This window comes from Canis aureus, chromosome 26, assembly GCF_053574225.1.
Source record: "Canis aureus isolate CA01 chromosome 26, VMU_Caureus_v.1.0, whole genome shotgun sequence".
Lineage (NCBI taxonomy): Eukaryota > Metazoa > Chordata > Mammalia > Carnivora > Canidae > Canis > Canis aureus.
Genome location: NC_135636.1, coordinates 5,951,552 through 5,965,981, shown reverse-complemented (window position 1 = coordinate 5,965,981; position 14,430 = coordinate 5,951,552). Strand labels below are relative to the sequence as shown.

Here is a 14,430-nt window from a genome sequence, read left to right as displayed (position 1 = left end):
GCTGACAGAAGGGCGGCACCCAGGTAAACATCCCTCAGGGATGGGTGATTATTCATTTCGACCTAACAAGCCACATGTGTTTGGAGACTATCAGGAAAGGGCATCCGCCTGAATCCTACCTGTCTGAGTCCAGCCCCTCTGAGACTGCTGTATGAATTCCATGTTCACACAATAACCTGTACATAGATGTCGATAGCAGATTTATTCATAATAGTCCAAAACGAGTAAGAACCCAAATGTTCTTCGACTGGTGCATGGTTAGATAAACTGCTGTCCATCAATACATGAATACAACTCAGTAATAACAAGGTAAGAACTATTGGCACACTTGTCAATTCCAGAGAATAATGCCGAAGGACAAAAGCCAGTCTCCAGGGTCACATGCTGTATAGTTCCGTGTATATACTAATTTTGAAATGATTAAATTTCAGCAAGGAAAGACAAAACTTTTGGTTGCCATGGTGGCAGTGGGGGTGGGAGGCAAGTGGATATGGTTGTAAAAGGACAGGAGGCGTCCCTGGATCAAGGATGATGGAAATGCTCTATCTTGACTGCATCACTGTCAGTATCCCGGTTGTGATATTGTGTTATGGTTCTACGAGATGTTACCAGTGGGAAGACTTAGTAAAGGGAACATGGGATCCCTCTGTGCTATTTCTTACAAGCTGTATGTCAATGTACAAGGATCTCCAAATTAAAAGTTTTTTTTTTTAAAAAAAAAGGAGAGGGTCTTGGGCACAAGTTTATTCACACACGCATAAAATCTAGGTGGAATTTGCTCCATCACCTGTTAGCTCCAGACAAGCCAAACCCATTCACCAAGTCCTGCCAGCAGCCACTACTGTCTCAGAACTGAGGCCAGAGTTGGTCCCCTGGTGCCCCACAGCTTCATGGTAGGACCGAGCTACAGGCCCTAGAAAGGAAGGGGGCAAGCTCAATGTATGGGAAGTACAGGAAGCCATCGAACATGTCTGTGAGGGCCACCAAAGGACCAGTAAGCAACGTGACCTCCATTAACCCACGAGGAGGCCTCCAACTGTCAGCACAGCAGCCACACCTCTGCAGCCATTATCTCCACAAGGTTCTGTTAAAGTGTTAGCACAACACCGAGACAAATAACTTAGCTATCTCTATACTGGCCAAGGCCATCAATGTTTCTTATAAAGAACCAGGTAATGAATATGTTTAGCTTTGCAGGCCACACGGACTCTGTCACAACTGCTTAGCTCTGTCTTTGTAGCTCAAAAGCACTTTACAATATGTAAGCAGATGGGCATGGCTGTGTTCCAATAAAGCTTTATTTACGAAAACAGGCAGCAGGCAGGATTTGCTCCATAGGCCATAGTTTGCTGACCCCCACCATGCCCACTTCTTACATCTATATGACATTTTTGCAATTCCCATGGCATATCCACCACCAGTGGGGTGTGGGTAACTCCACAAGCTCAGGAGTGGACTTCCCTTACGGGGGGGAAGTCTGGGATACTGAGGGCCAGATAAGGGTCAGGGGGGCAAGCAGGGGAAATTGAAGGCCGGTTTGGACATCCCATGCTGTCAGGAATCCTTATAATAGGGTGGGGGTAAAGCCAGGAATGGGGTGTGTTATTTTATCCATCAGCAAACAATGGCAAAGCGGTAACTGTCTCATTTTCCCATCATGCCAGCTCATGAGATTTTTCTCTTCGTGCCAGAGCGTATGTTCACTTATGCTGATTCTGATCCGGGCTGATACTAGGATTGTGGATCAGAAAAGGAAGACACTGTGGAGGCAAGAAACCCAGGGCTTTAACCAGGTCCTGCCCTCACCAGCTGCGGGACCTCGGAGCACTCGTGCTTCCCTTGGGATTGCTGGAAAATGGGAGGCAGTTGAAAGTAACTTCTTCTCTGATATTTCAGAGAGGGGGACAGACCATGAGAGACTCTTAACTCTGGGAAACAAACAAGGGGTGGTGGAAGGGGAGGAGGGCGGGGGAACAGAGTGACTGGGTGACGGGCACTGAGGCGGGCACTTGACGGGATGAGCACTGGGTGTTACATGCTGGCAAATCGAACTCCAATAAAAAAAAAATACAAAAAAAAAAAAAAAAAAAGAAAGTACCTTCCTCAAATCACAGGATCCTTCATGTCATGAAAAGTAAGCTTTCGTCTGTACACAGCACGATTCTTTGTATCAGGAGATTCGGTGAAGTTGATCATACTTAGAGTCCTGCCCTGCTGCAAACTCTGCTTGTTGACTTCATACCTGATTTTCTCCCAAATTCATGTCTATATCTGGGTAGAAAGCCCCTGGAGAAACAAAATGTATAAGTTACAGTCCATCTTGGGTATTAAGTTCCTTATCTAAAGCAGACAAAAACCTTGGGAAATGACTCAAATGCCGGGAAGGAAGTTTAAAAAAAAAGAGCTCATTTAAAGCAAGAACAAAAAATAATGAAAGGCGAGTTAAAATAACAAGGAAAGCCTATGACATCAGCACCATTTTTCCTCTCCACGGTGCCAAGCCCACTCAGAGGAGTGCTGGGTGAATTTTGCAGTGGTGGGTGGGGGATGGAAGGGTGAGATGCTTCCTGAGAAGGCAGAACAGGTAACTTCCTTTGTGCACTATCACCCCTCTCTGCAGTGTAACTCACCTCTGGGAAAGGGCACACGCCGTAACGCAGCAGCTTGCTGGGTTCTCAGCAGCTGGACTCACTCCCCAAACCCACTCACTCCCAAGGCAAGAAAAAGAAGGCCCCCATGCCAGGGACCACTGGCCCCCCTTCAAACATTGTCACCTCAAGATAGTGTCTCTGGACCCCGACAGTGGAGACGGTCAGTTTGGGGGGTCCCACCTACAGAGCCGTGAGGCGTGTGCTCTTGCCTCAGCTTCCTTTGCCCAGCGGTTTTTGTGAGACCGTGCCACACTGCACGCGGTGGTCGACGGCTGGACTTCATGTCCTGGTTAAGTGTCCCCCTGGGTGAACGTGCCAAGGTTTTTAAATCTATTCTGCTATTGAGGAGACTTGGGGGGTTTCCAGATTCTGTTGCACACAACAGAGGTGAACGCCCTGCCACTCTGAATCTGAAATGCATCACGACAGAGGCGTCCCACTTGGTGCTCCTCTTTCTCACTCACTGCGCCCTCCTCAGTGAGTTACCGACTCCTTGATGCTCTGAGCTCTAGGGGCCTTTCCTTCCAGCAGAGACAGGGGACAGGTAAGTGGCACACCTTTGGACTCCTTCCTCATGTTGCGCTGGACCAGCCCTGCATCCACCTGTCTGAGCCAGGATGTCTTTAAAACTCCCCAGAGGTCCTGCTCCTACCCTCACTTCAGTCCCACTCACTGGCAGCCTGAAGGCCTCACTAAGCCACGGGGCTTTGAGATTTAAAAAGCAGTGTTGCTCTCATGACTAGGTTAAGAAAATCAAGACAGAGCTTGATCAATTGAAGAGAAAATGTGACTAGAGTCTGGGAGAAGATGGGAAGGAGGTGTGTCAGGAAAAGTCTTGGGGTCCTTAGATCTGAGCTAGGTTTTAAAGGATACTGTGCTTTTGACTGGGGAAAGGGTTGGGCCTTGACACCCATCCTCTTCAGGATGAGAAACAGTATCTACAGATTTGGAAACAAGGCCCCACGTTTGGAGGAAAAATGGGGGTGGAACCAAATTGCTAAATTACGTTCTTTTCACCCAAGTGCCTTAGCCAGGCACTGTGCAATCTGCGTGGTGGGAGAAAAGGAACAAGGTCCCAGGCACACAGGGGCCCTCAGTCCTGAGAGCGGGGCTGGCACTGTGATGTGTGGCCTTTGCCTCCCGCCAGGGCGTGGCTAACCATGAACCCTGTGCCTGCCAGGAGGCTCATGCCCCCATGTCCTCTCCTTCCTGGAAGCTGCTCACCTGCCCTTGGACCCAAGAAGTCTGCCTTCTCACTAGCAGGAAAGCTAATGCACGGGGCAGGATTTCTAGGAGCCTTCCGCAAGGCCAGGTCTGCAGAGAGCAACCAGTGACTTGGTTTCCTGTGAGCTCACCTTGACGTGGCTCAGAGGACAGATACGTGGCGGGGCCTCCCAGGGGTGCCTGCCAGCTCAACCCCCATTCCATGGGAGGGCCACGGTGGCTCACACTGGGCTCCCTTGGCGGCCACCCTCCTCCGACGGTGCGAGGCCTATTGGCACCTGTGGCAAGTGCCGGAGGCCATGTATTTCCCAGAGACTTTCTGCAGAACTAGCAAGTTTTAAAAAGTGGATGTGCACATATGTATGTGACTTGAAGTTCCAGCCTTATTTACAGGAATACAATGAAATTAGTTCCCTTCCTCTTCCAGAGCTCCAGGCTTCCTCCTTCCCACAGGGTCCCAGTCGGAAGGACTCCCAGTACATCCTTCCACGGTTTTCTCTTCAAATATAAACATGTCCATATATGTGCAGTCCTGTCATGCGCACACTTTGTCACTTAGAAATATGTCTTGGAGATTGTTCCTTATCAGCTCCAACAGCTCTGGCACTTGATTCTCAAGTCTGTGTTGGATAATTTAGTCATAGCACATGCCATTAGTCAGACCCCTGCAAACTCCTTTTTTTTTTTTTTTTTTTTTAGTAGGGAACATAGATGGATGGAGTTTATTTAAGATTCTAGTGTGTTTTTTTTTTAACTAAAATGTAATAGATAGCTCTAAAGTTAACCCTTTGTGAGCTGTGTGTGTGCATCCTTTTCCCTCAGTTTGTCATTTGCCTTTTGACTTCATTTATGATATTTCTTTTTAGTTTCCAGACAATTCTAATGTTTTTTTTTTTTTTTTTTTTTTTTTTATAATTTTTATCCTTTACTTAAGATATTTATTGAGTACATGTTATAATAACACTCTATACTTAAAGGAAAAAACCAATTACCTGACTTTAAGTCTAAACAATATACTATTCTTTTAGCAGACAACAGGAATTTCCCTCCTTTATTAAGTTCTTATTTTAGGATGTGTCATTTTGTACTCCTCATAAAAGCCATGGCATTAAAATAACAAGAGATGAGTTTCTTCCTTCTGCTTCCAAAATTCTTGTTACCCTAGGTGATCACGTAAAGAGTTAAAGGTAAAAAATTAACATGTACAAAACATCACAACAATTCCCAGCTGAATTTTTTCCATATGGAATTTTTGTAAATTAAAATTACCAACTAAATCCAAGATCAGCAAGTAGCTGCCAAGTGATGAAGAATTTAAACTCTAAAGCAACTATGTAATTAATCTGGCAACTTAACCCTGTAATTCAAACCTAGTAGAATAATTTAGAGGTGAAAAATCCTATTAATTTTAATTTATGATACTGGAATGATACAATTATAAGATATAATGATATGCCCACATTATAAATTTGTGTGTATTTTTTGTTTTTTGGAGTTTCTTGGTCACCTCTTCCAAGATCAAGAGGAAAACAATAATTCATTTAAATTAGGAACTGGACACAGTTTTTAAAAAAATTGAACAGTATGTTTCCTTTATATGGTATTACAGTAAATGCTCTATAAAACTATTAGCTGAAGTCTTAGATAAGAATAAGGTCTGTTTTGAGAATAGCAAAGAGTTCAGAAAATATTGCAGATTTTAAGATATTTAGCTTGGACATCTATAGATAACTATGAAAAAATGTTCCTTGAATTTTAAAAAGGCAAAGTAAATTTTTCTCCACCTGCTAAATTATGGGACTTCTTGCATGAGAATGTCACTCACGTTTCCTAAAATGATAACTTTGAGTTTACGTTAAACCTTTCCCACCTAAAAAGTACAGATATTAGCAGAATATTCACTAAGTAAAATTAAAATATTACCTGGTTTCTAAGGCACACTGTTAGTTATACCATCTCAAGTGGGATTAATTTGATGAACTGCATTAGCTCTCAGAACATTTGCAACTCAGGTAGAAAGAGGCAAGTATCACATAACATGTTTAGTCTGTTGTCAAAAAAGAGATTTCAAGTAAAATATGTCAATCCTCGCACCTGAAATCACTTAGACATTACTAATGTGCTATTTGGAAGAGTTTCTGTAGAGAAGGTTTTTTAGATGACATACAATACTTAGTGCTTTAGAGGGCTGGGTAAACTCTTTTGTTCAACAATGTCTCATGTCCACTGCATTAAGCTTGGTCTCCAGTTCCACTATCCAATGCCTGCTTCATGTTAAGTCATACTTCGTTGGTACCACATAAAGTAATTATATTATAAAAGGCCTCTAGATCACTGGATTCAAATGTAATAGCTGGTTTCATTAATGTTCCAGGAGCAAGAGAAGCCTCTCCAATAATTCTCAGGTTGATAAATTTGATTTTCCAAGTATTTTCCACAAAGGGGCAGCGTATGAGTCCAAAAATTTGTTCAAAAATGCCCAAACAAGTGTTCTCTCGGTGGACAGTCCCAGCAACTCCAACCATAACTAGACCATGGGGAGAAGAAGCACATTTCAGTCCACGGGAATCTAGGTTAGGACTGAGAAAAAGATATTCTTCTTTCACTAGTGATAGCAGACGAAGGCTCACAATTTCTGCTCCACAATAGTCTATCACATTTTGTTCAGAGGTATTATAATAAAACCTAAGCTTGACATCATGCCAGAAGTGCTGAGGCCCCCATTCATCTTGAGGTGGTCCCAGAAGAGGATTCTGAGAATTAAGAAGTTCAAAGAACCAGTGACAGAATTCTTCTCCTAATCGACGAAAATCAACTTTTTCAGCTTTTTTATCTTCTTTTTCCTGCTGTTGAAACAGTCTAATGTCCTCTGTCTTAACTGGCTCTGGTGTTTCCTTCAATTTCAGTTGTAATTGCTTTTCCCAGTAATCCTTTGCATGCTGAATAAGATTGTGTTTTTCAGTAGCTGGAGGTACAATAACCCCCTGTGTTGCCAAGTACTTAAATATGACTTCTCGGTGGACTTTCTTACGCCTCAAAAGTTCCTCTACATTTTGACTGTATACCAATATTGCACGAATGGCATCTTGGCGGTCCTCAGGCTGCACCAGGCGGTTGGTGATGGTGTCGCACAGGGCCAGGATATCCTCGTTGTCCAGGAGGCCGAGCAGGTTACGACAGCCCTCCATCTCTGGGTAGCTGAGCCCCGACATCGCGGCCCCACAAAGGGGGAGACGACGACCCGGGACGTCGTCCCTCCAGGCCCACCCGGCCGGCGCCTGGGCAACACACCCCCTCTAATGTTTATCTACTTAAATTTTTTACCTACGTCTTTTATGGCTTCCGAATTTGTATTTTATGTGAGCAGAGTTTTTCTTATCACACACCTATAAGAGAATGCTTGCGTGTTCCCATCATTTCACAGTTTTACATTATATTTATTTTTTGTTACATCTGGAGTCTATTTTGATCGATGGGGAAAGTTATAGATTTCATTTAGTGTTTTTCCAGATGGTTATCTACTTCTCTAATTTCATTTACTGACAAAATCTTCCTGCTGTATGTATTTGAAATGCCATTTCATTACAAAAGAAGCTCTGATATTATTCAGGAATATTCTGCTCTCAGTTCTCTTCATTGGCCCGTGTATCTGTCCATACACCAAACCACCACATCGCTTACACCTCCAACGTCTATGACACTGACATCTGAATTTTCTGTGCCTGAATCTCCTCTTGATCCTTTTATTTCCCTTTCCTTTCCTTTTCTGTAGGAACTCCCTGTAGATAAAACCCAGCTTATCTAGTTGAAACTAAACTATCTTTCTATTTTTATTTAGACAATCATGAACATATAGATCAACTGGAGAACAGTTTCAAGTCGATAATATGAAGGATTTTCAACCCCAGAAGAGAGAATATCTTTCCATGTAGTCATACTGTTCATTTTTCTTTTCTCTTTGGTGTTTTAAGTTTTCATCACAAGGATCATTTTTTCTTCTTTGGGGTTTTTAAATTTTTTTTATTTGCTATATAAATGGGGTATATTTTGTCCATTTTATCCAACTGCTTTCGGTTTTTATAAAGTTATTGATTTTTGCAAATTAAATCTGTAGCCAAGCACTTGACTGAACTACTCATTATCTAAAATAATTTTTCAGTTATTTTTATTATTTCATACATAATATATTTTACCTGCAAACATAATAACTCACCTCCTCACTTGTATTTTTGACCTCAATATTTCTTCTATGGTTAATTTCACTAAAGAGCACTTCAAGAATATGTTCTATCACGTGACATTAGTTGACATTTTTGTTTGAGGCTTTTATGGGAATGTTATTAGCATTTCATCATGAAGCATGCATTTTTATCAAAACATTTTTATCATGTTGTGGAAACAAATATCTACTCCTATTCCGTTGATTTTTAAAATCAGAAATATGCTGAATTTCATCAAATGCCTGCTGATCCTGAAAAAGATCATGAAAATGATTGCATGTCTTTTCTCTTTTGACTTAGTAGGAGATGCAGGTGGAGCCCCCACTTCCGAGTCCCGCACTTGAGATCTTCGTTCAAGCTGGGTGTGCTCATCTGCCGGCTGCTGGAAGTGGCAGTCCCCAAGGGCTCACTGTTGTCACCTCTCAGACCCCAAGAGCCTTTTCCCAGAGATCCCTTGGAGGCGGGGACAGCCCACACCGTGGCGGGGCTGGGACAGTTACAGAGCACCAGGAGTACCTGGGCCTCCAGCTGGAACAGGCAAGGGGTGCAAATCACCCTCAGGGCCCCTTCAGATCAGACCCAAGCTGATCTCCAGAGGAAACTCCTATTCACCCTGTGTCTCCTACCTGCTCCTGCCCCTTAGAGCTCTCCTGAGAAAGCATCTGTGTAAGAATGCCTGCCTCAGGCTCTGCTAAGTCAGACATAAAGTTATATGAATGGTAATTGACTCCCTAACTTGGCCCATGCTTGCATTTCAAGGAGGAACCCTACATGGTGGGGTTTCCTGTCTTCTTTAATGTATTCCCGGATGGTATGTGCTAGTATTTCACTTATGATGTTTTCATTAATGGTCATAAAAAGATTGTCTATTGTTTGATTTTTGTGTTTTCTCAGGACTTGGCATCATATTTGCTGAATAAAAGTAATTACATAGCTTTCTCTTTTTATCTACCTAGAACATTTACAATGCATTGGAATTATCTGTTACTTAAATTTGAGGGTTTCGTGACATTTCATAAAAATTATCTGGACCTCGGTGGAGGTGAACAGACCTTCAGTAACATTCTCAGTTGTTTCATGGCAACTTGTCTGTTTAGATATTCTTTTTCTTTTGAAGTCACAAGTATTTTTTCCTAGATAAGGAAAAATACAGATACTATGTTTCCAGAGTAACAGCCAGTCTATTTTGTTTACACAGTTTTAAACAAAATATACTTCCCAAATTACTTAAATTCATCTGCTTTTCGTGTTAGTTCTTCATCTTATTTCTACCCTTGTGCTTTGAGCTTCCTTTTTTTTTTGTTTCCTTATTATAATAATAGTTTGGAGGGAGTTGTATGTAAAAACTATAGTTAATGCTTTAAAATGAAGAATAAAATAAAAGTTAAAAAAATTTCAAGTAGAAATCATGCCAAGTTCCATTACTCTGAGATGACACTATTAATAATTTCTCCTTCATAATGTGCTTACATATCTATGCATCCAAACATGTGCAGTCAGCATAAGTTGGATAATATCCATGTGATTTCAACTATAGCCATCGTTTTTTATTTTTTAAAAAAAGTGTTTTTATCTTGCTTACCTCTTTTCTTTGGCATGCGCACACAGACACACGCACACACACATATGGTTTTTCATTGAATTTGATAGCTGGTGATTTTCTCCAACCTTGTACTTTGAAGTTCTTTGTGCCTTAGTTTCTTAGATGGAGTTTTCTGATACTCATTTTTCTTATTGTGTTTGGTTGGCTTTAAAGAGGGGAGCTGGACACAGTTGCTCTCATTCTGGTATCTTTAAAGGAAAGACCCTTATATTAGCTCTCAGTGGCTACTGTAACAAATTAGCATGAGTTAGTTGCTCAAAATAACACAGATATGTTATCTTAAGGTGTTGGAGGTCAGAGTCTGAAATGGGACTCATGAGGCTAAAATCCAGATGTAAGCAGGGCCATGTCTCCTATAGACTCCTGACAACCATCTCCTTGCCTCCCCCAGCTTCTAAATGCTGCCTGTATCCATTAGCCCATGGCCCCTTCTGTCTTCCTAGCCAACACTGGAGGTTTGAGTGTTTTTCCTGCCGCATCATCCTGACCCTCCTACTTCCTTCCCTCACTTACAAGGACCTTTTTTGATCACATTGCGGCTTCGAGATAATCCAAAATATCTCCCCATCTTGAGTTCAGCTGACCAACAAACTTATTTTCGTCTGTGATCTTAGTCTTCCCTCACCATGTAGCATAAGATACTCACAGGTTGTGGGGGTTAAGATACAGATACCTTTGACTTTGTCTATCACAACCTCCAAACTACTCCCATAGCCCTGGGACTCGATCCCATGACATTTGCTGAGGTTCATGCGGCAGGACCTTCGGAGAAGCAGGCTGGGACGAGAGACATAGTCAAGAGGAAGTGAATTTCCTGGGCCTGAGCTTTGTACACATGCAGGCAAACTTCCCCCCTACAGAAGGCTCTTCTGGGCTCACACCTTCTTAAGAAACAACAAACATATTAAGTCATCACAGTTGACCTTTGAACAGCACAGGGGTTAGGAGCACTGACACCCCGCATAGTTGAAAAACCACATGTAACTTATTACTCCCCCCAAATTAACTACTAATAGCCTATTGTTGACTGGAAACCTCACTAACAACATAAAAGTCATTGACCCATATTTTGTGTGTTGTATGTATCATATACTATATTCTTACAGTAGAGTAAACTAGAGGAAAGAAAATGTTAAGAAAATCATGAGGACAAGAAAATGCACTTTCGGTATTGCACTGTTTTTATAGGAGGGAAACTGAGTGAGGAAACATTAGAGAGGGAAGCAAACCACGAGAGACTCCTAACCCTGGGAAACAAACAAAGGGCTGCAGGAGGGGAGGGGGCGGGGGGTTGGGGTGACTGGTGATGGGCACTGAGGAGGGCACTTGATGAGAGGAGCACTGGGTATTATACTCTATGTTGGCAAATTGAATTTAAATTAAACATTTTTTTAATTGCTTGGCTTGCAAAGGATAAAAATTTTTTTTTGATAAAAATTTTTTAAATTAAAATCAATCCTTTTATAAATGTGCCCATGCAGTTCAAATCCATGTTGTTCAAAGGTCAACTGCATTTTCCTCAAACTTGTAATTAAGGAGCTAACGATCAGAGTGGTTCAGGGCCAGCTAGTGGTAGAGTCTGGGACTGTAGCCCACGTGCCCTACACTCCCTCAGCACGCAGGAATCATGCCAGGGACTTAACTCAGGAGGACTTTGTAGGAAAGTACTCTTCTGCTCCCTCATCGAGCCTCTCAGCTGGCCTTTACACATCAGAAAAGGGCAAGGAGTTGTTCCCCTTATAGACTAATAGGCTATCTGAGAGTTAAGGGTGTTTTCTGTCACCAGAGGGAAGCTTCTTCTCAGATGGCTGGATCTGCTACAACACAGTGGAGTAACAGCGGCGGCCAGTGCCCGTCGTACCCCTGGCCTTCCCTCACCACACGCCATCCTGACATCCAACTGTGTGCGCCGACACCTCTGGGCTCAGGCCGGGGCCAGGCACCAGCCAGTCATGAACCTCAGCCCACCTGGCCCTCCAACAAGACAACTGTGCAGTGTGTGCAACAGCCCACTCTCAGGCTCCACAGCAGGATGAGGCTCCAGTTCCCATGGGGTCACCTGCTGGTAGCCCTTTCTGCTCTTCCGTTTCCCCGACAAATGAAGAGCTGCAGGAGCTTCCAGGCACCTGTGCCCATGTTCCCATGCTTATCGAAAGAGAAGCCTAAGAGACGTGTCTGCCCCTATAGCCCTCTATTCCTGGCAGGTGATGGTTCTTCACCAGGCACCGTCTCTTTCCAGAGCATTCCTTCTCTGCACTGATGGACACTCCACCTCCTATTTTTTTTAAAAAAGCTACCTATGTTTGTAGCTTAAATACCTGACACTGGGGACACCTGGGTGGCTGAGTGGTTGAGCATCTGCCTTTAGCCCAGGGCATGATCCCGGAGTCCCAGGATTGAGTCCCACATTGGGCTCCTTGCATGGAGCCTGCTTCTCCCTCTGCCTATGTCTCTGCCTCTCTCTCTCTCGAATAAATAAATAAATAAAATCTTTCAAAAAATAAAAAAAAATAAATGCCAGACATTGTGCTAACAATGTCACAGACCCCATTATATCCTTTAACCTGAATAATGAAAGTGGGGCTTATTCCCACCGTTTCCAGATGTAAGAAAGAAACTCAAAGAACCCAAGCACCAGAAATTGCAGAAAAGCCCAGATCATGCAGGAATGATGGTCCTAACATGTCAGAGGCACACTGCCTCAATGAAAGTGTCTGTTCTCATTCACAAGGTTGATCTCCTCAGCCAAGGTTAGTGATGATCAGTCTGGTAGGAGCCTGTCCCCTGACTCATTTCTGAGAAGTAAAGCTCCTAAGGAAAGGTACCACCACCCTTATACCTTTATGTCCCGGGCCCCACAAATCAGGAGGCTGTGCTTTGGCTGGCTCTCTCCCCAAAGAGCAAGGAGTCTACAGTTAAGGGCTGCATCCACCCAGAACCTGTGACCCCTGCCTCTGGACCACACTCTCAATAGCTGACATGTGCAGTGCTGGGTGGGCTCTTTCCTGAATAGCCTGTCCTCCTATGGAAGGAATAGCCCTTGGTGCCCCTGACTCCAAAGTGTGGCCTTGGCTGTTTGATGGATGTTTGTGGGGTGGGTCTGCACGGTTAGGCCGCCTGGATATCATGCACGAGCACACGAGACCCCTTGAGGTGCAGAACAGAGAGGCAGGAGGAGCAGGGAGGCTACCATGGGCCGAGGGCCAAGAGGAGCTTTGCCACAGATGCTGTGTTCCACCAGGAATGTGGAAGAGTCTGAGGACCCTAACTTTGGACTTCCAGGAATTCTGGGTCATGAGGAAGGTATATTTATCAAGATAGCAAGATAAATTTGTTTCATTTAACAGTTTGTTGGTGCGACTTCAGAATTTTAAATATTGAAATCTGCAGTAGACAGGCCTCTTGTTGTGCTCTGGCTTTAGGCTCCAATATCTTAGAGGCAGCCTGTGGGGGTGTGAACAGTGGGTACAGGGAGTGCAGAGGAGATTCCAGGGCTTTCGGAAGCCCCAGTGCCCAACCTGCCAACCTTGGCCCAAGCGGGCTGACCCTGTCCACGTTGGCAAGGCCTACCCACAGGTCTCTGTGCCCAGCTCTGGAAGTCACTTTGGCTTGTGAACTCCTCAGTGACTTCAAGGCTTTGTGAGACATCACTGCTTTGTGAACAAGGAGACTTATAGTCTGCGGGGCGAGGAGAAATCTGCCTTGTGCAGGTCAGCTGAAGCTGCTTTTGGGCTTCTGGAAATCACAGCACACATGATCGTGACACCAAATGAAATGATGAAGCTTTACAGACTGCTTTCAGAGAAATGACCAAACTGAGTCTGGCAAATCTCTCTTTCCTGACAGAGGTGCTCAGAATGGATCCAGCTTTCATTAGGACTATCTGTAGTGTGGCACAGGTTCCTCTCCATTGGATGGCTCATTCTGGCCTTGTTCTTTCTTTCTTTCTTTTTTTTTTTTTTTCTTTTTTAAAGATTTTACCCATTCATTCATGAGAGACAGAGACACAGGCAGAGGGAGAAGCAGGCTCCCTGTGGGGAGCCCAATGTGGGACTCCATCCCAGGATCCCAGGATCGTACCCTTAGCCAAAGGCAGACACTCAACCGCTGAGCCACCCATGCGTCCCTGGCCTTGTTCTTTTTTTTAAGATGACTTACCAGAGACGTGCTCTGATGGTGGAAGTCAGTCCCTAGTCTTAGCAGAAAGTATGCATTTTTCTTCTGCTTGCAGCAGATCTTGACTTATGTGCAAAAGAAGTCTAGCAGGCGACAATTGACACATTTCTCCCCAAGATGTTTCATAGTAAAGTACTTTTACTTCCCATGAGTTCACTTCCTAAAGGAAAGATTGATCAGTAAGTATTCTACTAAGATCTAGCTAAAGTCACTCCTTTTGGTTGAACTGAAGTTACAAATATCAACAAACAGTCACATGTTTTTCACAGCCTCCTGTCTAACATTTTAGGAATGTTCACACTGGGGATTATGATGTCAGAGCTTCTCAAATATTAGCATGCATTGGAATGACTGGGTGGCTCCTACAAGAAGCAGAAGCCTGGCCTCCACCCCAGATTTATAAGAGCTGATCTTGGGGGCCAGAGTGGGGACACCCACCCTTCTAATTAGCACCTTAGTTGATTCTGATGGAAGCAGATCACAAACCATGCCAGGGAAACACACAGAGACAGCACTGTCCACAATGCTTATGCGACATCCAGAGGTTGTGGGGCCA

The 14,430-nt window shown here is 43.7% G+C and overlaps 1 protein-coding gene and 2 long non-coding RNA genes across 5 annotated transcripts in view; 1 reads left to right on the top strand and 2 right to left on the bottom strand.

Moving 5' to 3' along the window:
- LOC144297823 (uncharacterized) overlaps positions 1-14,157 on the bottom strand; it is a 30,500-nt gene extending 16,343 nt beyond the window's left edge. For all 3 annotated transcript variants that reach the window (XR_013364673.1, XR_013364672.1, XR_013364674.1), the window contains exons 1-3: positions 13,857-14,157; positions 9,678-9,886; positions 2,099-2,286 (exon numbers count right to left, since the gene is read on the bottom strand). This is a non-coding gene — a long non-coding RNA (uncharacterized LOC144297823). The remainder of the gene's footprint in view (positions 1-2,098; positions 2,287-9,677; positions 9,887-13,856) is intronic.
- On the top strand, positions 2,935-9,327 carry LOC144297826 (uncharacterized). The gene is made up of 2 exons (XR_013364679.1): positions 2,935-3,195; positions 8,399-9,327. It is a non-coding gene; the product is annotated as an uncharacterized LOC144297826 (long non-coding RNA).
- On the bottom strand, positions 4,791-7,165 carry LOC144297821 (uncharacterized protein C3orf38 homolog). Its single transcript, XM_077871959.1, has 2 exons — positions 5,799-7,165; positions 4,791-5,036 (listed from the first exon to the last, which is right to left on the bottom strand). The coding sequence occupies exon 1, from the start codon at positions 7,085-7,087 to the stop codon at positions 6,155-6,157; it is 933 nt and encodes a 310-aa protein (XP_077728085.1). The 5' UTR covers positions 7,088-7,165; the 3' UTR covers positions 4,791-5,036; positions 5,799-6,154.
- Positions 14,158-14,430: the final 273 nt, after the last annotated feature.